The 25,390-nt window shown below is 41.8% G+C and overlaps 1 protein-coding gene across 3 annotated transcripts; it reads left to right on the plus strand.

Moving 5' to 3' along the window:
- On the plus strand, window positions 1–25,390 carry LOC110534269 (dnaJ homolog subfamily A member 1). 3 transcript variants are annotated; one of them, XR_005034178.1, is made up of 10 exons: window positions 1–542; window positions 2,556–2,703; window positions 3,471–3,645; window positions 3,777–3,881; window positions 4,372–4,599; window positions 9,857–9,971; window positions 10,757–10,872; window positions 18,319–18,470; window positions 18,695–18,795; window positions 24,250–24,277. XR_005034178.1 is itself a non-coding variant. In XM_021619027.2 (9 exons), the coding sequence occupies exons 2-9, from the start codon at window positions 2,572–2,574 to the stop codon at window positions 24,475–24,477; spliced, it is 1,200 nt and encodes a 399-aa protein (XP_021474702.2). In that variant the 5' UTR covers window positions 1–542; window positions 2,556–2,571; the 3' UTR covers window positions 24,478–25,390. The 3 variants fall into 3 exon arrangements, 2 of the variants coding, with proteins under 2 accessions (XP_021474702.2, XP_021474703.2); XM_021619027.2 differs by lacking the exon at window positions 18,319–18,470 and having other exon boundaries at window positions 24,250–25,390; XM_021619028.2 differs by lacking the exons at window positions 1–542; window positions 18,319–18,470 and adding an exon at window positions 561–695 and having other exon boundaries at window positions 24,250–24,605.

Raw genomic sequence — 25,390 nt, forward strand, 5'->3', positions numbered from 1 at the left:
TGCTAGGGGTGGCAACAATGTCATAGTATTTTGGCCCAGACAGCATCAGATAGATGGCCTACACATACAGAGGGGCTCTTGTGAATGCAAGGAAAATTATGAAACCCAGAGAGACAAAAGATAAATAATTGTATATTTTTTTCTTGGTCATTTTGGGGGGAGGCCGGCTTCCCTTGGCAACCATGAATGCATGCCACTGTCAATAATGCCACGTTCAAAACAACTCGGAATTCTGAATTGGGAAATCTCTGACTTCAGTGCGTTCTCTGGAGAAAAAAATCGCGTTCCGACTAAAAAAATATTTGAAAGTCCATCAAACTCGGAATCCCAAGTCGGAAACTCGGGCATCTTTCTATAGCCCCCGACTTTCCGACCTGAAAATCACCGACGTCATGGTTTGACCTCGTTTTTTCCGAGTTGTCTTGAAAGCACCATTAAAGTAGGCGGTGCAAGTAGTAGAAGGTTCTGGAAGTTCATCGCCAGGACGGGGGTGTTATAAGTTAAACAAGGTCCTTTCTCTCAACGGCCGTCTATTGTAACAGGTAGCTAACCACAATTTAATGGTGTTTTCATTCTGCAAAAAAAATATTGTTCCTAATTGGTATAGTAATAAACTACTAGCTAAGCTACTATCAGTTAGCTAGGTCGTGGATAGCTGGCCAGCTAACGTTAGCCTAGCTAGCTACCAAACCAAGGTAAGTTACCTAGCTGGCTAGCTAACTTAACGTTATCATGTTGGATACGGGAAATTAGCTAGATGGGTCTCGTTTGTTTTGTTAGTAATAATGTAACGTTAGCTAGCCAGCGTTAATGACGTGGCTAACGTTCGACGCTAGCTAGCGCTTCTAGTATTGGCAAAGACCGTAACGTTAACGTGGAACCATGACTTTATATTTCATAGAGAAATAACGCTAATAGTAAAACATTAATGTTAAATTGATACACGCCATTTTATAGAGTTCCCATAAGCCCATGTTACAGCGCTTCTTTACAGACAGTAGACTAACGTTCTGTGCTAATTAATGTTAGCTATCTGCGTCTGAGTGAACACCTAACGTTTACCTGTGTGTAAACGGAAGACAAACGCCACATGTGTCACTGAAAAATACTATCCTCTGCAACTGTTAAACCCGGTTAAAACAGTATACAGTAATTGTATATTTAACATTTGAAATTGATATGAGAGTACAGGGATTTATATTTCTATAACCGTACCGCAATTGAGAATCGATTCACGTTTATTTGGTTGTTTTGGCTTCCAGAGCCCTTTAAACCTAACATAATTTAGTCCAATATTGGGCTCTGTGCAAAACTACTACAGTAAGTATCTCTCTTTATTTAAAGATGATTTCTTGCTGATGAAAGAAGAGCATGTGTTTTGAAAGCCGTATCCCAAGCGATGAATATTGATGCTAAAACACAGCGTCTGGATTGTAGTTCACATAAACCCGTCGTGGGCGAAGCTGACAGCTGAAAACTATGGAGAAAGCAAATGTTTGTTAAAGAGTAGTGATAATATCACATTGCACATTTATTAGTGACAGAATGCATTTTAAAATTCACGCACAGAAATACTTTTGTTTTGACAAAACAATTATTTTATCGATAGGAGTGGGGGGGAAGATACTTGTTGTGCACGTAAATCGGAATTAAGGATAAGAAAGATGACACTTCTATTTCACACCATAGCCTGCCGAATTTGCAAGAGAATTTCTCTTATTTTTGTGGCATGGCGTTTGACTAGACATGTACATTTACAAGCCTGCTAGAGTTGGTGGCATTTGGCCAAGCAATAAATACTGTTGTATGATGGAAGAAGCCTGATCTGGAATGTGAAGCTGTCTGAAGCTGATTTTCTGTAGTTACCCTGAGTAGATCTAGCTTGCTTTGTAGTAGGACACCCCTCTGGTCTGTTAAGCATGCGCTCACAGAAGTCTCACGCTGTTGAGCTTCTGGGTTCAGAAACTCAGATGTTAAGCGCTAACCCCTCATGTTGAAAATAAATGTTGCTATTCACCAACTTTGTTTCTAATGCTATCTGATTGGGATATTTCTATCATGAAGTTGCAGTGGTGGGGAACTTGTCATACCAAAAGTGGTTTCAAATGCAAATAGAATGTCATTAGTGCTGAGCGATTAACTAATTGGCCAACTTCGGTTAAATTATTAGATTTTTTTTTTTTTCTGAGTGCAATGCTCAGTTTCTTTTAGATAAGATCAAGCCTGAACTCTTCCCAACAGGCCAATATTCTACATTAACTGCACTGAACATAATCCATTGAACGCCTAGTTGCTTCGTGTGCTATCTACATGAAAATACACAATCTAAGATTTGATAGTTGGTGTTCAGCAGTCGTAAAGTATGCCATATTTACTTTGAAGAACTACTAAGATAATGATTTTGTAAGACTGCATAGCCCCCCCCCCCCAAAAAAAAAATCAATCAACATTTTTATAATCTATTTCTGAACCAACCTCAAAGCACATCGCTCAGCACTATATGTCATACAGGAAGAGAAACTGACACTTGTGTGAACATTTTTTTTCTTCTGCAGACTGTAATCAACAACAATGGTGAAGGAAACCGGCTTTTATGATATGTTGGGTGTTAAGCCCAATGCCACACCAGATGAGCTGAAAAAGGCTTATCGTAAGCTGGCCTTGAAATACCACCCTGACAAGAACCCTACGGAGGGGGAGAAAGTGAGTGGAAGTATTCAGGAAACCACTTTGCGTCCATGATGGTCAGAGTTTATTTTTGTCGTACCACCTTTATCTTTGTGAGCTGTGTATGTTATAAACAACGTAAAACTCCTATGAATAGGTTCTGATTTATGACTAGTGGTTGAGTGGAGATAAGTTATTCATGCCAGTGTAGTAGAGTTAAGAGGTACAGTAAGCTCACTCCACAGCTAGCTTGACATTTCGTAGATGGATCTATACAATTGGTTCCTATTGTATAGCTCAAAAGTTTTTTTCACATTATCGAGCGGGTGGTCACGTGTGTTGGCAAGGTAGAGGACTCTGGTTCAAGCCCAGTCAGAGGCAAGTTCAGAGCGGGAGCGGTGTATGCTAATCCAGCACATTGATGCCAGGTTATTTTTAAGAGATGAATATGGAAAATACATATATTGTTTTTACAGTTGTCAGAAAATTCTAGTAAGTTTAATATTTTTGAGTACTAGTTGAGATTTCTATTAGTAGTTTGCACTCTGAGAATTGATCGTGTTTGGGCCAGTAACCGAAAGGTTGCTTGATTGAATCCCAGAGCTGACAAGGTAAAAATCTGTCGTTCTGCACCTGAGCAAGGCAGTTAACCCACTGTTCCCCGGCCGCCGAAGACGTGGATGTCGATTAAGGCAGCCCCCCGCTCCTCTCTGATTCATAGGTGTTGGGTTAAATGCGGAAGACACATTTCAGTTGTACAACTGACTAGGTATCCCCCTTTCATTCAGTTTTTTTCTTCCCAGTTTAAGCAGATATCTCAGGCATATGAGGTGCTGTCAGACTCCCAGAAGAGAGAGGTGTACGACCGGGGAGGGGAGAAGGCAATAAAAGGAGGGGGTGGCGGAGGTTTTGGATCCCCCATGGACATCTTTGACATGTTCTTTGGAGGAGGTGGCCGACTGCACCGGGAGAGAAGAGGTAAAAACCAAATGAAGTACAGAGACAAATATTACTTTCCACAGAAGACTTCAAATTCTGGCCTTTGTTTTCTGTGGTTCTTCTTAACTTCTCTAAAGCTAATGCTTTGCCCCAATGTGCTCTCAACCTAGGAAAGAATGTGGTTCATCAGCTCACAGTCTCTTTGGAAGACCTCTTCAATGGCGCCACGAGGAAACTTGCTGTCCAGAAGAATGTTATTTGCGAGCGATGTGAAGGTGCTACGTTACTACACATGTTACATTGTTGGTTAACATTGGTCTTGATCAGTCCCTTATTAAAAGGGATGGATGAAAATGACCAGTGTGGTAACCCTAAAGTCATCAGGTTGAATAGCCCTGTGTGGTCATGCATGGATTGATGTCATTTTTAAAAATTTTACGTTATTACATTATGAAAAATTAACTGTTAGAGGTAAATGCCTCGGCTAGGGTAAAACATTTTTAAGATTATCATCGTACAATGCCCAAACTGTATTATTTGGTTCCATTTTTGTTGCTCTGACTATAAAATGCATACATAGATGTTCTTTCTTACTCCAAGTACATTTATACAGCGCATCATTAATCCACAGAATCGCTATCTGTTGACTAGCATTTACCGCCCTGTCAAACGCAGCATGTGGGGTTCTGTTTAACAGTGATGTAATGAGTTACTGCTGCAAACGACTGGGGTGATGTGGACTGACATGGCTATGGTTTGGGGTAGGTCGCGGGGGAAGGAAGGGTGCGGTGGAGATGTGCATGTCCTGTCACGGCACGGGCATGCAGGTGCGCCTCCACCAGCTGGGGCCGGGCATGGTGCAGCAGGTGTCCACCGTGTGCGGGGGTTGCCAGGGCCAGGGCCAGCGCATCAGCCACAAGGACCGCTGCAAGGCCTGCAGTGGACGGAAGATTCTGCGGCAGAAAAAGATCCTGGAGGTCCACATTGGCAAAGGTGAGGTGGTTGATTAGTTGTCCATCAATTTAAGTCTTTCCACAGCTCACAATTGACAAACATATTATAGTTAATATATACAATAAATTAAAATGTTCTACCCTGAATTTTTTTTTTTTTGCTCTAACGTCCAACAGTTCTTTGACTCCTTTGATTTGTGTGGAGTACAAATTGTCAAGAGCATAGACTCTGCCTAAATTGTTCACTATGTTTGTGTAGCGACGTGGGGGGGTTGGGGGTGGGTTAAGCATGTTGACACGGGATGGCCTTGGGCCCTGTTGACACCGTTACCTGACAGACCAAGCTGCCTGTGGATGGGAATGCTAGCCGAGTGACTGCCAATTTAACAGGTAAAAGTGTGAAGATTTTCTTTCTCCATTTTGAGGATGTAGGAGGTTTTAGATGTTTGTCCATTTAACCAGATTTTTGGATGTCTGTTATGTGATGTAACCTACATTTTCTTCACTTCTGGTCCTGGAGAGTTACACAGCTAATACATCTGATTCATGTAGTCAAAATCTTGATTAGTTGGATCTAGAGGTCGACCGATTATGATTTTTCAACGTCGATACCGATTATTGGAGGACCCAAAAAAGCTGCATTTTTTTTATTTATTTATTTGTAATAATGACAATTACAACACTATTGAATTAACTTATTTGAACTTAATATAATGTAATTTAGCCTCAAATAAATAATAAAACATGTTCAATTTGGTTTAAATAATGCAAAAACAAAGTGTTGGAGAAGTAAAAGTGCAACATGTGCCTTGTAAAAAAGCTAGCGTTTGAGTTCCTTGCTCAGAACATGAGAACATATGAAAGTTGGTGGTTCCTTTTAACATGAGACTTCAATATTCCAAGTTATGAGGTTTGAGGTTGTGGTTAATAGTATTTATAGGGCTATTTCTCTCTACCATTTGTATTTCATATACCTTTGACTATTGGATGTTCTTATAGACACTTTAGTATTGCCAGTATAGCTTTCCATTCCTTGGCTCAAACCAGGAACACATCGACAACAGCCACCCTCGAAGCAGCGTTACCCATGCAGAGCAAGGGGAATAACTACTCCAAGTCTCAGAGCGAGTGACGTTTGAAAATGCTGATAGCGTGCACCCCGCTAACTAGCTAGCCATTTCACGTCGGTTACACCAGCCATTAGGCTGATAGGCTTGAAGTCATAAACAGCGCTGTGCTTGCGAAGAGCTGCTGGCAAATGCACGAAAGTGCTGTTTGAATGAATGCTTACGAGCCTGCTGCTGCCTACCATTGCTCAGACTGTTCTATCAAATCATAGACTTAGTTATAACATAACACACAGAAATATGAGCCATTTGGTCATTATTATGGTAAAATCTGGAAACTATCATTTCGAAAACAAAACATTTATTTCAGTGAAATACGGAACTGTTCGGTATTTTATCTAACGGGTGGCATCCCTAAGTCGAAATATTCCTGTTACATTGTACAACCTTCAATGTTATGTCATAATTACGTAATATTCTGGCAAATTAGTTCGCAATGAGCCAGGCTGCCCAAACTGTTGCATATACCCTGATTGCGTGCAATGAACGCAAGAGAAATGACACAATTTCACCTGGTTAATATTGCCTGGATTTCTTTTAGCTAAATATGCAGGTTTAAAAATATATACTTCTGTGTATTGATTTTAAGAAAGGCATTGTTTATGGTTAGGTACAGTTGTGCAACGATAGTTTATTTTTTCCCGCAAATGCGCTTTTTACCTTTCTGGGATATGTGGGATGGTAGCGTCCCACTTTGCCAAAATGCAGAGCGCCAAATTCAAATAAATTCCTATAAAAATCAAACTTTCATGAAATCACAATTTGCAAGATAGCAAATTTAAAGCTGCACGTGTTGTGAATCCAGCCAACATGTCAGATTTCATAAAGGATTTTCGGCGAAAGCAAACGATGCTATTATCTGAGGATAGCACCATAGTAAACAAAAGAGAACATATTTCAACCTTGCATGCGCGACACAAAACGCAGAAATTAAAAATGTAAATCATGCCTTATCTTTGACGAGCTTCTTCTGTTGGCACTCCAATGTGTCCCATAAATTGTCCTTTTGTTCTATTAATTCCGTCCATATATATCCAAAATATCCATTTATTTGGTGCGTTTGATCCAGAAAAACACCGGTTCCAACTTGCTCAACATGACTACAAAATATCTCAAGTTACCTGTAAAATTTGCCAAAACATTTCAAACTACTTTTGCAATACAACTTTAGGTATTTTTTTACGTAAATAATCGATAAAATTGAAGACGGGATGATCTGTGTTCAATACAGGAAGACAACAAACTGACACTAGCTTTCTGGTCATGCGCCTCTATCAAACAGTACACATGAAGTGACAAGACTGGTGACATCCAGTGGAAGCGGTAGGAACTGCAATCAAGTCCCTTAGAAATCTCGATTCCCAATAAACTCATTTGGAAAGAGTGACCTCAACAACAACAAATTCTGAATGGTTTGTCCTCGGTTTCGCCTGCAACATAAATTCTGTTATACTCAAAGACGTGATTCAAACAGTTTTAGAAACTTCAGAGTGTTTTGTATCCAAATCTACTACTAATATGCTTATCTTAGCTTCTGGGCCTGAGTAGCAGGCAGTTTTACTCTGGGCACCTTATTCATCCAAGCTACTCAATACTGCCCCCCCCTCCCCCCAGCCATAAGAAAAACCTGTCTCATCCCCCTCATCTACACTGATTTTGAAGTGGATTTAGCATCTGACATCAATAAGGGATCATAATTTTCACCTGGTCAGTCTGTTACGGAAATGTAGACCGTTTTGTCCACTGTGTATGCATGCAGTGCTTTCGGAAGGTGTTCAGACCCCTTGACTTTTTGTTACGTTACAGCCTTATTCTAAGATGGACTAAATTAAACATTTTCCTAAATCTGCACACAATACCACATAATGACAAAGCGGATACACATTTTTAGATTTGTCTTTATTTTTAATATATTTTGGGGGAAAAAAATACTATTTACCTAACTATTCAGAATCTTTGCTATGAGACTTTAAGCTCAGGTACATCCTGTTTCCATTGATCATCCTTGATGTTTCTTCAACTTCATTGGAGTCCACCTGGGGTAAATTCAATTGATTGGACATGATTTGGAAAGGATCACACCTGTCTATATAAGGCCCATAGTTGACAGTGCATGTCAGAGCAAAAACCAAGCCATGAGGTCGACGGAATTGTCTGTAGAGCTCCGAGACAGGATTGTGTCCTGCAACAAGTTTCTATCCAGAAGGAGGGTATTTTCTTGCTCCCCGCGAATCTGTTTTGAAAAAGAACCCCTTTATTTTCTACAAAATGTTGTGGCTGCTGTTTTCGCATGTAGACACTGGTATTGTGCTGGAGATGATTGATAAAGGGTGGAATTGCCCATTTAATTAAAAAAAAATAATAATGCTCACTCAGCAAGATCACTAGGTGTAACCTTGAGTTACTAAAGCCTTTGTGAATTTATCCAATGGACAGCCATAGTGAAATCCCTATACTGAAGCAAACTGTAGTGTTATTTTACCTGAAATGCACAAGGTCCTCTACTCCACCAATTAATCCACACACAATGGTCAACCAAATCGTTTTTCGTCATCTCTCTTCCTTCTAGGCTTTCTCTTCTTGACTTTATATTGCGATTGGCAACTTTCATAAATTAGGTGCATCTGGTTGCCAAGGGATAAAATAGAAGTCAGTTCTATTTGTGACGCAGATCGCGCTGCAAGTCCTGCCTCTCCCATCTCCTCATTGGTTTATAGAAGTTGGTACCCACGTGCCATCTCCTCCTTGGTTATACCGACGTGGGTGACTAAAAAACGTTTGTTTTGTGCTTAATGGGATTGAGATCCGGGCTCTTTCCTGGCCATGGCAGAACACTGACATTCCTGTCTTGTAGGAAATCACGCACAGAACGAGCAGTATGGCTGGTGGTATTGTCATGCTGGAGGGTCATGTCAGGATGAGCCTGCAAGAAGGGTACAACATGAGGAAGGAGGATGTCTTCCCTGTAACGCACAGTGTTGAGATTGCCTGCAATGACAACCAGCTCAGTCAGATGATGCTGTGACACACCGCCCCAGACCATGACGGACCATCCACCTCCAAATCGATCCCGCTCCAGAGTACAGGCCTCGGTGTAACGCTCATTCCTTTGACGATAAACGCAAATCCGACCATCACCCCTTGTGAGACAAAACCGCGACTCGTAAGTGAAGAGCACTTTTTGCCAGTCCTGTCTGGTCCAGCGACGGTGGGTTTGTTCGGTGAGGCAGGTCCTTGTCCGGAGAGGACCTGCCTTACAACAGTTCTACAAGCCCTCAGTCCAGCCTCTCTCAGCCTATTGCGGACAGTCTGAGCACTGGAGGGATTGTGTGTTCCTGGTGAAACTTGGGCAGTTGTTGTTGCCATCCTGTAACGGTCCCGCAGTTGTGATGTTCGGATGTACCGATCCTGTGCAGGTGTTCTTACACGTGGTCTGCCACTGCAAGGACGATCAGCTCTCTGTCCTGTCTCCCTGTAGTGCTGTTTTTAGGCGTCTCACAGTACGGACATTGCAATTTATTGCCCTGGCCACATCTGCAGTCCTCATGTCTCCTTGCAACATGCTTAAGGCACGTTCACGCAGATGACAGGGCGTCTTTCTTTTGGTGTTTTTCAGAGTCGGTAGAAAGGCCTCTTTAGTGTCCTAAGTTTTCATAACTGTGACCTTAATTGCCTACCATCTATAAGCTGTTAGTGTCTTAACGACCGTTCCACAGTTCATTGTTTATGGTTCATTGAACAAGCATGGGAAACAGTGTTTAAACCGTTTACAATGAAGATCTGAGGTTATTTGGATTTTTATGAATTTATCTTTGGTCCTGAAAAAGGGACTTCTTTTTTTTTTGATGAGTTTATGAATTTGGTACCCTGGAGTGTTTCTTGAATTCTACAAATGCTTTGACAAGAATGGAAATGAACTGAACTGGATATAATTTCTGTAACTAAATTTAATGCGACTAGTACTAATGGATCACATCTCTGGACCAGGATAGCATGGATCTGGTTACCAAACGCTCTAGGATCCAAATCATCTAGGGATATGTGAATGTGCCCTAAATGTTCCCCATGGCATGGTTGCGTGTGAACGCCATTACCAGAATTCTGATCAGTCTTTTCTTAATGCAGTTAAATACGGGCCAGTTGAGTTAAATTAATCCTAAATTGTTGCAGGTATGAAGGATGGGCAGAAGCTAGTTTTCCACGGGGAGGGAGATCAGGAGCCAGGACTAGAGCCTGGTGACATCATCATTGTCCTGGATCAGAGAGTCCATCCCGTCTTCACCAGGTAAAAGATTAAACCTCTCATGCCAGTTCTTATTCACTACCTACCTCTCTACACTATGTCTATATCACATTGTCTGATTGGACCAACAAATGTGTTTGTGCACATATTTGGCAGTTCCACATGAGACCTTTTATATTCTTCAGTATTGTATTGGTCTGTATTCTGTACTAGCCTATAGACTCCTTTCTGTGTTTGCAAACATTGCTTTTGAGGGCGACGCACGGAAGTTGGTGGGAGTTGTTATATAAGGCCAGCAAAAAAAAGGCTCTTTACATGTTGCTTATGAGTGCTTTTCACACTACTTTTGGATTTTAATTGGGTTTTAAGGCTCGTATGAATGTCCTGCTTAATGCAAATCAACAGCATTATAAGTAAACATTTCAACCAGTAAAATGGCTCTTTGGCTAGTTTTTGCTACAGCCTATATCAATGAGCGTTCGCATTCTAGCTAAAAACTGTTATTTAGCAAAAATCAAAACCAAATATAATCTTAGCAACTGTTCACGCAATAATGAAAATATCATTGTAAACATATGAGAACCCAAAAAGGTAATAAAAGTTGTATGTTACTGTGTGACATCAGTGTGTCGTGTACTGGAAAAAGGTCTATATCTAGGCTTGTAGCAAAATGAAAATTTGGCCAATTTCAAGAACTGAATGAATTTTCAGCAACAAAAAAATCCCCATTTGAGAGCCAGTCACTTCTCAGTTCTTGATTTTCACTTCCTGAATTGAAATGCAATTGATTGCAGTCCGGTTGGTATTGACTGTGCTCTATTCTACAGGCAAGGGGACAATCTGATCATGACTATGGAGCTGCAGCTGGTGGAGGCCCTGTGTGGTTTCCAGAAGCCTTGTCAAACTCTGGACAACCGAAGCCTCCTCATCACCTGCCACCCAGGTACACTTCCTAGATTATTTCACTTAACAGAAACCTTGTACAACATTGTGCAATTATTGTGGTGTTGCACGGTATACTGGTACCATCGTAACGGTATCTAAATGTCATGATACTTATACCATAGTACCGTTTCATATGATGCTACCAAATTTGTCGGTCCTACCAATCTAAAGAACCTGCTGGCGCCTGTCATAAAAATTTAAGCAACAGCAACTAGGCTCTTGTATGTTCAATGTCCACTTCACTTTCATGCGCATCTCTCGTGTGGCAGCTGTGATCAGCCAGCCATCACCTACTTCTCTCTGTCCACTCTTTCTGTGAATCTATTCCTCCATCAGTTTTAAAAATATAGGTTAGTGGTGATAGCGAGCGGGTACACAGACCCTGACTCTTCTGTTACATTTGGTACATTGGAGCATTTTATTGCCTGGTATAACCAAGAGCACAGGCTAGTCTAAGTAGACTTTGCACGTGCAAGTTTGCGGTCATGCAGCCTCTGAGTGACCGGAAATGCGCAACTTAATGACAGGCATTTTTGCAGCATTACAGCCAAGAAAACGGCGTGTCTCTGGCTCAAATGGTTAAAGATATGACCCATATTACCAACGCTACTTTTTTTTTTTCTTCCTGCATTTTGCGCGCATTTGATATGAGTTCACAACCATGTTGTGGGCCATTTTAAACTAATCCCGGGTCGTTAATTATTGGTTTGATAACAAAAAAAACATTAATGTTGCCTAGCTAGCTAACAACCTGCTCACTTGACAGTACAGTGGTTCCTCCTTCACAAATTACGAGCTTACACCGCAGTAGGTACCCAGCATCACGGCTTCATTGCTCCAGACCACCAAGGAGGAGTTAGTGCACTCATTATGGTCCCAAGGTTTTTATAGGACCAATCATATCAAGTGGTTCCAATGACGAATTTGACGCGAGCCACCAGTTCCTGGTGACTTTCTTCAGCAAAGATGGCTGACAAAACAATACAGCGGAAGCTAATTTAAGTAATTAGAATGTCATAACAGGTCAAGCAAAAAAATTTACAATTGAGAGGAAATGTTAGTTAATGTAGACAATTGTACATGTTTTTTTTTGTCAAAGTTAATTCATGAAAATCGTTATTTGGCAAGTTATTTTTCTCAGTATTATCCAAAACCAGGTGTATCAAAAGCCATTCTATGAATGATGCTGTGTCTGCATGCATGTATGTATTACAATTATACACCGCTCTTGGGACATCAATGATTACACGTTGTAACTATGCAATAGACTAGAAACATGATTTAAGTGAAGGCTGATTTTGTCATTCATATATACAGGATAAAAAAACAGTACATCCTGCCAGCACGCCCACAAGCGATCCCTGAATTCGAACCAAGGACTGTAGTAAAGCCTCTTGCACCAAGATGCAGTGCCTTAGAGAGCCAAGAACAACACACAGGTACAGTGCCTTGCGAAAGTATTCGGCCCCCTTGAACTTTGCGACCTTTTGCCACATTTCAGGCTTCAAACAAAGATATAAAACTGTATTTTTTTGTGAAGAATCAACAACAAGTGGGACACAATCATGAAGTGGAACGACATTTATTGGATATTTCAAACTTTTTTTAACAAATCAAAAACTGAAAAATTGGGCGTGCAAAATTATTCAGCCCCCCTTAAGTTAATACTTTGTAGCGCCACCTTTTGCTGCGATTACAGCTGTAAGTCGCTTGGGGTATGTCTCTATCAGTTTTGCACATCGAGAGACTGACATTTTTTCCCATTCCTCCTTGCAAAACAGCTCGAGCTCAGTGAGGTTGGATGGAGAGCATTTGTGAACAGCAGTTTTCAGTTCTTTCCACAGATTCTCGATTGGATTCAGGTCTGGACTTTGACTTGGCCATTCTAACACCTGGATATGTTTATTTTTGAACCATTCCATTGTAGATTTTGCTTTATGTTTTGGATCATTGTCTTGTTGGAAGACAAATCTCCGTCCCAGTCTCAGGTCTTTTGCAGACTCCATCAGGTTTTCTTCCAGAATGGTCCTGTATTTGGCTCCATCCATCTTCCCATCAATTTTAACCATCTTCCCTGTCCCTGCTGAAGAAAAGCAGGCCCAAACCATGATGCTGCCACCACCATGTTTGACAGTGGGGATGGTGTGTTCAGCTGTGTTGCTTTTACGCCAAACATAACGTTTTGCATTGTTGCCAAAAAGTTCAATTTTGGTTTCATCTGACCAGAGCACCTTCTTCCACATGTTTGGTGTGTCTCCCAGGTGGCTTGTGGCAAACTTTAAACTACACTTTTTATGGATATCTTTAAGAAATGGCTTTCTTCTTGCCACTCTTCCATAAAGGCCAGATTTGTGCAATATACAACTGATTGTTGTCCTATGGACAGAGTCTCCCACCTCAGCTGTAGATCTCTGCAGTTCATCCAGAGTGATCATGGGCCTCTTGGCTGCATCTCTGATCAGTCTTCTCCTTGTATGAGCTGAAAGTTTAGAGGGACGGCCAGGTCTTGGTAGATTTGCAGTGGTCTGATACTCCTTCCATTTCAATATTATCGCTTGCACAGTGCTCCTTGGGATGTTAAAAGCTTGGGAAATATTTTTGTATCCAAATCCGGCTTTAAACTTCTTCACAACAGTATCTCGGACCTGCCTGGTCTGTTCCTTGTTCTTCATGATGCTCTCTGCGCTTTTGACGGACCTCTGAGACTATCACAGTGCAGGTGCATTTATACGGAGACTTGATTACACACAGGTGGATTGTATTTATCATCATTAGTCATTTAGGTCAACATTGGATCATTCAGAGATCCTCACTGAACTTCTGGAGAGAGTTTGCTGCACTGAAAGTAAAGGGGCTGAATAATTTTGCACCCCCAATTTTTCAGTTTTTGATTTGTTCAAAAAGTTTGAAATATCCAATAAATGTCGTTCCACTTCATGATTGTGTCCCACTTGTTGTTGATTCTTCACAAAAAAATACAGTTTTATATCTTTGTTTGAAGCCTGAAATGTGGCAAAAGGTCGCAAAGTTCAAGGGGGCCGAATACTTTCGCAAGGCACTGTACCTGTGTGTTGTTCTTGGCTCTCTAAGGCACTGCATCTTGGTGCAAGAGGCTTTACTACAGTCCTTGGTTCGAATTCAGGGCGGCGCACAATTGGCCCATAGTCATCTGGGTTTGCCGGGGTAAGCCTTCATTGTAAATAAGAATTTGTTCTTACCTGACTTGCCTAGTTAAATAAAGGTTCAATTTAAACTGGCGACAACTGCAGTGCAATCAATATTAGGTGAACAGTGACTGGTGCTAAAAATACAACTAACTTGTTATGCAAGTGTTACACACCAACAGATGGCGAGAACCTACACCAGACAAGCAATTCATTTCAACAATGTTCATTTTAATTTGACTTTACAAACAAGAGGGCTTAATTGGAGTCTTTCTTCGAAGCCTAAACCTATATAAAATAGTAGTAAAAAAATAAAATAATAGGCCTACTTACAATTACAACCGGTCTCCCGTCCGCACAACACAGGGATTCTTTAGCTAAATAGCCCAGTACTGTACTGCCAACCATCACTTTGTACAGCGCCTGTTAATTTGTCATTGAATCACAGCCTACTTCACCAAACTGGTGATTTAACAAGCACATTCGTGAAAAAAGCGCTGTCGTTGTACCAATGCGTACCTAAGCATAAACATCAATGCCTTTCTTAAAATCAAATCACAAGTATATGATTTTAAACTTGCATATTTAGTTAATATTTCCTGGAAACATTTCTTTTAACTAGGGATATTGTCACTTTTCTTGCATTCTGTGCAAGCAAAGTCGGGGCATAGTCAGCAGTTTACGCCGCCTGGCTCGTTGCGAACTGTGTGAACCATTTCTTCCTAACAAAGACCGTAATTAATTTGACCATTTTTCATAATTATGACATAACATTGAAGGTTGTGCAATGTAACAGCAATATTTAGACTTATGGATGCCACCCGTTAGATAAAATATGGAACGGTTCCGTATTTCACTGAAAGAATAAAAGTTTTGTTTTTGAAATGATAGTTTCTGGATTTACCTTATTAATGATCTAAGGCTCATTTCTGTGTTATTATATTACAATTAAGTCTATGATTTGATAGAGCAGTCTGAGCGGTGGTAGACAGCAGCAGGCTCATAAGCATTCATTCAAACAGCACTTTCGTGCATTTGCCAGCAGCTCTTCGCTGTGCTTCAAGCATTGTGCTGTTTGACTTCAAGCCTATCAACTCCCGAGATTAGGCTGGCAATACTAAAGTACCTATTAGAACATCCAATAGTCAAAGGTATATGAAATACAAATGGTATAGAGATAAATAGTCCTATAATAACTACACCCTAAAACTTCTTACCTGGGAATATTGAAGACTCATGTCGACCGATTATGATTTATTGGACCAAAATAGCCGATACCGATTAATCAGACTTTTTTTTTTTTTTTGTAATAATGACAATTACAACAATACTGAATTAACACTAACTTAATATAAAACATCAATAAAATCAATTTAGCCTCAAATAAATAATCACATGTTCAATTTGGTTTAAATAATGCAAAAACAAAGTGTTGGAGAAGAAAGTCATATGTGCCATGTAAAAAAGCTAACATTTAAGTTCCTTGCTCAGAACATGAGAACATATGAAAGTTGGTGGTTCCTTTTAACATGAGACTTAAGAGGTTTTAGAGGTCTTAGGTTGTAGTTAATATAGTATTTATAGGACTATTTCTCTCTCTACTATTAGTATTTCATATACCTTTGACTATTGGATGTTCTTATAGGCACTATAGCATTGCCAGTGTAACAGTATAGCTTCCGTCCCCCGCCTCACCCCTACCTGGGCTCGAACCAGGAACACATCGACAACAGCCACACTCGAAGCATCGTTACCCATCGCTACGAATAACTACTCCAAATCTAAAAGCGAGTGACGTTTGAAACCGTATTAGCGCACACCCAGCTAACTAGCTAGCCATTTCACATTGGTTACACCAGCCATTAGGCTGATAGGCTTGAAGTCATAAACAGCGCTGTGCTTGTGACGAGCTGCTGGCAAAACGCACGAAAGTGCTGTTTGAATGAATTATTACGGGCCTGCTGCTGCTCAGACTGCTCTATAAAATCAGACTTGATTATAACATAACACACAAATACGAGCCTTTGGTCATTAATATGATAGAATCTGGAAACTATCATTTCGAAAACAAAACGTTTATTTCAGTGAAATACGGAACCGTTCGGTATTTTATCTAACTGGTGGCATCCCTAAGTCTAAATATTCTTGTTATATTTGCACAACCTTCAATGTTATGTCATAATTACGTAAAATTCTGGCAAATTAGTTCGCAATGAGCCAGGCAGCCCAAACTGTTGCATATACCCTGATTCTGCGTGCAATGAACACAAGAGAAATGACACAATTTCACCTGGTTAATATTGCCTGCTAAACTGGATTAGTAGTTATAACTAGTAATTATGATTGATTTGTTTTTTTATGAGAAGTTTAATGCTAGCTAGCAATTTACCTTGGCTTCTACTGCGTTCGCGTAACAGGCAGGCTGCTCGTGGAGTGCAATGGTTAGAGCGTTGGACTAGCAACCCCCGAGCTGACAAGGTGAAAATCTGTCATTCTGCCCCTGAACAAGGCAGTTCACCCACAGTTCCTAGGCAGTCATTGAAAATAAGAATGTGTTCTTAACTGACTTGCCTAGTTAAATAAAAGGTATATAAAAAATAATCGGAAATCGGCGCCCAAAAATACCGATTTCCGATTGTTATAACTTGAAATCGGCCCTAATTAATCGGCCATTCCGATTAATCGGTCGACCTCTATATCAAATGCGGATGTTTATATTAACTACATTTTAGTCGCACTTCCACCCAGCTCCACGACCACAGGTAAAACCTTGCTGAGACAAATATATTCATCATATCGTCAATTTCTCTAGCCAAACATCTTGATGGCCTTTGCCTGTCAGCTTGGCAGAGTTATGGGAAAATGTTTTCAGTTGATGCCGAACAAGTTCGATCAGGTTTAACCTCTTGAACCTCTGGGGGCAGTATTTCATTTTTGGATGAAAAACGTTCCTGTTTTAAGCGCAATATTTTGTCACGAATAGATGCTCGACTAGATGCTCGACTATGCATATAATTGACAGCTTTGGAAAGAAAACACTGACGTTTCCAAATCTGCAAAGATATTGTCTGAGTGCCCCAGAACTGAGGCTACAGGCGAAACCAAGATAAAACTTCAAACAGGAAATGAGCAAAATTTCTGAGGCGCTGTTTTCCATTGTCTCCTTATATGGCTGTGAATGCGACAGGAATGAGCTTACACTTTCTGCCGTTTCCCCAAGGTGTCGGCAGCATTGTGACGTATTTGTAGGCATATCATTGGAAGATTGACCATAAGAGACTACATTTACCAGGTGTCCCGCCTGGTGTCCTGCGTCGAAATTGGTGCGCAAACGCCAGGTGCAACTATTTTTCCATTTGATAGAGGAGAAACCAGACTTCCACGAATGTTATATCATCGAAGAGATATGTGAAAAACACCTTGAGGATTGATTCTAAACAACGTTTTCCATGTTTCAGTTGATATTATGGAGTTAATTTGGAAAAAAGTTCGGCGTTTTGATGACTGAATTTTTGGTAGCCAAACGTGATGTACAAAACGGAGCGATTTCTAATACACAAAGAATCTTTTTGGAAAAACTGAACATTTGCTATCTGAGAGTCTCCTTATTGAAAACATCCGAAGTTCTTCAAAGGTAAATGATTTTATTTGAATGCTTTTCTTGTTTTTTGTGAAAATGTTGCCCGCTCAATGCTACGCTAAATGCTACGCTAGCTATCAATACTGTTACACAAATGCTTGTTTTGCTATGGTTGAAAAGCATATTTTGTCGATCGCGCATCCTCTTCATGAATATAAGCAAAAGTGTTTTTTTTATCATTTTTTTTATCACGAGGGACATAAACAATAACTAGTAATGCTGCATACTCAAAAAATATTGCTATAAATTGCTGAGGTGTAGTTACTTTTTTATTTTACCTTTTAACTAGGCAAGTCAGTTAAGAACACATTCTTATTTTCAATGACTGCCTAGGAACAGTAGGTTAACTGCCTTGTTCAGGGACAGAAGGACAGATTTTTACCTTGTTATCTCAGGGATTCGATCTTGAAACCTTTCAGTTACTAGTCCAACGCTCTAACCACTAGGTTACCTGCTGCCCCAAAAGAGAACAAAATTATAAAAGTTTGAAAATATGAAATATTTTGACGTAGTTTTGACAACTCTGAAATGAGGCTTGAAATGACTTGTTTCTAAATATAGTGTAATCAATTTATAAAATGCCTAACTATGAAATTTCTCCTTCCTTATAACTGTAAAATGGGGCGCCTGAGTGGCGCAGCAGTCTAAGGCACCATCTCTGCTAGAGGCGTCACCTAAAGACACCCTGGTTCGAATCCAGGCTGTATCACCACCGGCCGTGATGGGGAGTTCTATAGGGCGGCGCGCAATTGGCTCAGCATCGTCTGGATTTGGTCACTGTAGGCCGTCATTGTAAATAAGATTTTGTTCTTAACTGACTTGCCTAGAATAAAATAAATACACATTTGTATATTTAGTGTTAGAATGTAGAAAATATGTAAAGGTCTCTCTTGATCAAAATGTCTGCCCCCATCGCTGTGAACGTCTGGCTAGGAACTCGCCTTTCATCTCATATTAATCTTGTCTGTCTGACTGTTTTTTGTTTAAAATCTCTTAATATTTTTTTACCTTCGCAGGGGAATTGATCAAACCTGGTGACAAGAAGTGTGTCATGAATGAGGGGATGCCCATGCACCGCCGGCCGTTTGAAAAGGGACGCCTCATTATCCTCTTTTCGGTATGTTCTGTGAAACACATCTTTCAATGTGTTCCACCATTCAGGACTTGATACTGTAGTTCAATATCTATCTTTGTATTTATTCTGAACAAAAATATAAACACAACATATAAAGTGTTGGTCCCATGTTTCATGAGCTGAAATAAAAGTTCCCAGAAATGTTCCTAATGCACAAAAAGCTTGATTCTCACATGTGCACAAATGTGTTCACATTCCTGTTAGTGAGCATTTCTCGTTTGCCATGATCATCCATCCATCCATCCTGACAGGTGTGACATATCAAGAAGCCTGATCATTACACAGGTGCACCTTGTGCTGGGGACAATATGGCCACTAAAATATGCAGTTTTGTCACAACACAATGCCACAGATTGGCATGGTGACTGCAGGGATGTCCACCAAAGCTGTTGCCAGAGAATTGAAAGTTATTTTCTCTCCATAAGCCACCCCCAACGTCATCGTAGAGTGTGGCAGTACTTCTGACTGGCCTAACAACCGCAGACCAGGTGTAACCACGCCAGCCCAGGACCACCTCATCTGGCTTCTTCACATGCGGGATCGTCTGATAACAGCCACCCGGACAGCTGATGAAACTGGGTTTGCACAACTGAAGAATTTCTGCACACACTGTCAGAAACCATCTCGGGGAAGCTCATTTGCATGCTTGTCGTTCTCACCGGGGTCTTGACCTGACTGCAGTTCGACGTCGTAACTGACTTCAGTGGGCAAATGTTCACCTTCAATCACCACTGGCACGCTGGAGATATGTGCTCTTCACAGATGAAACCTGGTTTCAACTGTTCCGGGCAGATGGCAGATAGTGTGTATGTGTTGTGTGGGCAAGGGGTTTGTGGTGGCAGTAGGGTTATGGGATGTGAAGTCGTAAGCTACGTACAACGAACACAATTGCATTTTATCGTTCACAATTCCGGCGCCGACAAAGATGGCCGCCTCGCTTCGCGTTCCTAGGAAAGTATGCAGTTTTTTGTTTTTTTTTACGTGTTATTTCTTACATTGGTACCCCAGGTCATCTTAGGTTTCATTACATACAGTCGAAGAACTACTGAATATAAGAGCAGCGTCAACTCACCATCAGTACGACCAAGAATGACTTTCGCGAAGCGGATCCTGTGTTCTGCCTTTCACCCAGGACAACGGAATGGATCCCAGCCGGCGACCCAAAAAACGACTTTGTAAAAGGGGGAAACGAAGCGGTCTTCTGGTCAGACTCTGGAGACGGGCACATCGTGCACCACTCCCTAGCATTCTTCTTCTTCTGTAATATTCTTTGCTTCACGGAAACATGGCTCACTGGAGAGACGCTATCGGAGTCGGTGCAGCCAGCTGGTTTCTCCACGCATCGCGCCGACAAACAAACATCTTTCTGGTAAGAAGAGGGGCGGGGGCGTATGCTTTATGGTGAACGAGACGTGGTGTGGCCACAACATACAGGAACTCAAGTCCTTCTGTTCACCTGATTTTTAGAATTCCTCACAATCAAATGTCGACCGCATTATCTACGAAGGGAATTCTCTTCGATTATAATCACGGCCGTATATATTCCACCCCCAAAGCAGACACATCGATGGCTCTGAACAAACTTTATTTGACTCTTTGCAAACTGGAATCCATTTATCCAGAGGCTGCATTCATTGTAGCTATGGGATTTTAACAAGGCTAATCTGAAAACAAGACTCCCTAAATTGTATCAGCATATCGATTGCGCAACCAGGGCTGGAAAAACCTTGGATCATTGCTATTCTAACTTCCGCGACGCATATAAGGCCCTGCCCCGCTCTCCTTTCGGAAAAGCTGACCACGACTCCATTTTGTTGATCCCTGCCTACAGACAGCGCGGGAGCTTCTTGTTTTAGTTTCTGAGGTCTGTTCAACGCTGGTCCGACCAATCTGATTCCACACTCCAAGACTGCTTCCATCACGTGGACTGGGATATGTTTCGTATTGCGTCAATCAACAACATTGACGAATACGCTGATTCGGTGAGCGAGTTCATTAGAACGTGCGTTGAAGATGTCGTTCCCATAGCAACGATTAAAACATTCCCAAACCAGAAACCGTGGATTGATGGCAGCATTCGCGTGAAACTGAAAGCGCAAACCACTGCTTTTAATCAGGGCAAGGTGACCGGAAACATGACCGAATACAAACAGTGTAACTATTCCCTCCGCAAGGCAATCAAACAAGCTAAGCGTCAGTATAGAGACAAAGTAGAATCTCAATTCAACGGCTCAGATACAAGAGGTATGTGGCAGGGTCTACAGTCAATCACGGATTACAAAAAGAAAACCAGCCCCGTCACGGACCAGGATGTCTTGCTCCCAGGCAGACTAAATAACTTTTTTGCCCGCTTTGAGGACAATACAGTGCCACTGACACGGCCTGCAACCAAAACATGTGGACTCTCCTTCACTGCAGCCGACGTGAGGAAAACATTTAAACGTGTTAACCCTCGCAAGGCTGCAGGCCCAGACGGCATCCCCAGCTGCGCCCTCAGAGCACTGGCTGGTGTGTTTACGGACATATTCAATCAATCCCTATACCAGTCTGCTGTTCCCACATGCTTCAAGAGGGCCACCATTGTTCCTGTTCCCAAGAAAGCTAAGGTAACAGAGCTAAACGACTACCGCCCAGTAGCACTCACTTCCGTCATCATGAAGTGCTTTGAGAGACTAGTCAAGGACCATATCACCTCCACCCTACCTGACACCCTAGACCCACTCCAATTTGCTTACCGCCCAAATAGGTCCACAGACGATGCAATCTCAACCACACTGCCCTAACCCATCTGGATAAGAGGAATACCTATGTGAGAATGCTGTTCATCGACTACAGCTCGGCATTTAACAACATAGTGCCCTCCAAGCTCGTCATCAAGCTCGAGACCCCGGGTCTCGACCCCCCCCCCCCTGCAACTGGGTACTGGACTTCCTGACGGGCCGCTCCCAGGTGGTGAGGGTAGGTAACAGCATCTCCACCCCGCTGATCCTCAGCACTGGGGCCCCACAAGGGTGCGTTTTGAGCCCTCTCCTGTACTCCCTGTTCACCCACGACTGCGTGGCCACGCACGCCTCCAACTCAATCATCAAGTTTGCGGACGACACAACAGTGGTAGGCTTGATTACCAACAACGACGAGACTGCCTACAGGGAGGAGGTGAGGGCCCTCGGAGTGTGGTGTCAGGAAAATAACCTCACACTCAACGTCAACAAAACTAAGGAGATGATTGTGGACTTCAGGAAACAGCAGAGGGAACACCCCCCTATCCACATCGATGGAACAGTAGTGGAGAGGGTAGTAAGTTTTAAGTTCCATCGGCGTACACATCAGACACACTGAATTGGTCCACCCACACAGACAGCATCGTGAAGAAGGCGCTCAGGAGGCTGAAGAAATTCGGCTTGTCACCAAAAGCACTCACAAACTTCTACAGATGCACAATCGAGAGCATCCTGTCGGGCTGTATCACCGCCTGGTACGGCAACTGCTCCGCCCACAACCGTAAGGCTCTCCAGAGGGTAGTGAGGTCTGCACAACGCATCACCGGGGTCAAACTACCTGCCCTCCAGGACACCTACACCACCCAATGTCACAGGAAGGCCATAAAGATCATCAAGGACAACAACCACCTGAGCCACTGCCTGTTCACCCCGCTATCATCCAGAAGGCGAGGTCAGTACAGGTGCATCAAAGCAGGGACCGAGAGACTGAAAAACAGCTTCTATCTCAAGGCCATTAGACTGTTAAACAGCCACCACTAACATTGAGTGGCTGCTGCCAACACACTGACTCAACTCCAGCCACTTTAATAATGGGAATTGATGGGAAATGATGTAAAATATATCACTAGCCACTTTAAACAATGCTACCTAATATAATGTTTACATACCCTACATTATTCATCTCATATGTGTATATACTGTACTCTATCATCTACTGCATCTTTATGTAATACATGTATCACTAGCCACTTTAACTATGCCACTTTGTTTACATACTCATCTCATATGTATATACTGTACTCAATACCATCTACTGCATCTTGCCTATGCCGCTCTGTACCATCACTCATTCATATATCTTTATGTGCATATTCTTTATCCCCTTACACTTGTGTCTATAAGGTAGTAGTTTTGGAATTGTTAGCTAGATTACTTGTTGGTTATTACTGCATTGTCGGAACTAGAAGCACAAGCATTTCGCTACACTCGCATTAACATCTGCTAACCATGTGTATGTGACAAATAAAATTTGATTTGAATTTGAATGCACAGAGATACTGTGAGATCCTGAGGCCCATTGTCCTGCCATTAATTTGCCGCAATCACCTCATGTTTCAGCATGATAATGCATTGCCCCATGTTGCAAGAATTTGTACACAATTCCTGAAAGCTGAAAATGTCCGTTCTTCCATGGCCTGCATACTCACCGGACAAGTCACACATTGAGCATATTTGAATGCTCCGGATCAACGTTTACGACAGCGCGTTCCAGTTCCTGCCAACATCCACCAACTTCACACAGCCATTGAAGAGGAGTGGGACTACATTCCACAGCCTGATCAACTGTATGCGGAGATGTCATGCGGCAAGTGGTGGTCACACCAGATACTGACTGGTTTTCTGATCCACGCCCCTACTTTAAAAAATACAAGTAAAGTTATTTGTATTTTCAGTCATGTGAAATTCTATATTTCTATGGACTGATTTCCTTATGAAATGTAACTCAGTAAAATCTTTGAAATTGTTGCGTTCATATTTTTGTGCCGTGTGAATATATTGGGAAATGGTGTCCTAATTCGCCCGCGACCCCCCCACAGGACTGCGCACAATTGGCCCGGCGCCGTCCGGGGGAGGATTTGGACGGTGGGGCTTGCCTTGGCTCATCGTGTCCTACTCCTTGCGCTTGCAAGCTGACTCCGGGCAGTCAAACGGTGTTTCCTCCGACACATTGGTGTGGCTGACATTTGGGTCAAGCAAACAGTGTGATAAGTAGGCGGCCAGGGGGGACATATTTTGGAGGACGCATGACTCGACCTTCACTTCTCCCAATCACATTGAGGAGTTGCAGAGATAGCCAAGGGACCTAATTCAGGGAGAAAACAGGGTCTGGTTAGTATTGGGATGGGAGACCATCTGGGAATACCAGGTGCCATAAGCTAAAAAAAAAAAATTAAGAAGTAAATGGTGTCATTCATTCCCTCAGTTAAAATGTATTAAATTGCTTGACTAACTACTGCTGCAGACTACTGCTGTTTTATTAAACCTTGTGGCCATTTTGTAGTATAACTTTTATTGTGATTATGTAATTGACACAAGTCTGCACTGTGTAACTCAACGTGGTTGCTCTACTGTTTCAGTTGGTTCTTAATTTCATTAAATTTTTTAAAGAAAAAGTTACGACGTAGAAATTAAACCCATTTTCTTTTTGCCTAAGGTGGTATTCCCCGAGGCCAACTTCCTCCCCAAGCACAAGCTGAAGGAGCTAGAGCACTACCTTCCTGCCAAGAGGGAAGCGGAGCAGCCTGAGAGCATGGACGACGACCTCTACATATACACCGACCTGGAGGACTGCGACCCGGCCAGAGTAAGACGCAGCCAATACCATTACATGGAAGAGGATGACAACCCGTCTGCTGGCGGGGTCCAGTGCCAGACCTCATAAGACCCCATCACATCACTCCAACCTCAAACCAGCCCCCTCTGGAAACGTGCACAAACCGCATCTTACATTTTATTCTCTTAACATACAATGCTCACTGTGGTGCCGAAGCGGTCCTTTGGGCTGGATACCCGGATCTACGTTCCAAGGTGACTTGGCTGTCTTTTAGTTGGATCGTGTGCCTGAGTGGAGGAAATGGATTTCTGGTTAAGTTCCTTAGATGACCAGAAATGAAGATTCTGAGATTTTGGAAGCGCTATGGATGCTGTCACTGACATTTTTTTTAAAAATATATATATATATATAAGTTTGATTTTTATGGTGTTTTGATTTGTAAATTAGCAGGTTTTGAGCACCCTCTGTCTGCTTTGATGTCACGGTTAGTACCGTTTGGGATTTTGTGGTGTCCAAAATTCACGAGAGAAGATAGTTGGAAGCTACAATTCATGTTGCCAAATTGAATCCTCACAGCGAAGAACCATAGGCCTATTTCCATTTTAGAATAAATGTTTTTGTATACCACATCAGCATAGTTTAGAAGATACTTGCCAATTATTACATCAATGTTTTTGTTTAATTAATTTTTAATGATATAATGATATGTTATCTACATTTCATAATGCATATTGACCTTTTTGTGGTTCTTCATCTGTAGGATTCAATTGAATCCTAGCTGCTGTAATATGGTATACTTCGTTATGTTCAACTGATGATGAAAAAAGTTATTTACCCCATTTTTACTATCAAGAGTTGTCTGTTTAATTCCTCCATTCTTCATGGGAATTAGTCAAACTAAATAAACTTTCCATAGACCTCTCAAGAGGTTCTGCTACTGGTATCTGTGCTGTGACTGTCATAATTGTTTTGGGATTAAAATAAACTTTTTGGCTAGTCTTCTACTGCCAAGTTGACATGA

The sequence above is a fragment of the Oncorhynchus mykiss genome, chromosome 10 (genome assembly GCF_013265735.2).
Source record: "Oncorhynchus mykiss isolate Arlee chromosome 10, USDA_OmykA_1.1, whole genome shotgun sequence".
NCBI lineage: Eukaryota > Metazoa > Chordata > Actinopteri > Salmoniformes > Salmonidae > Oncorhynchus > Oncorhynchus mykiss.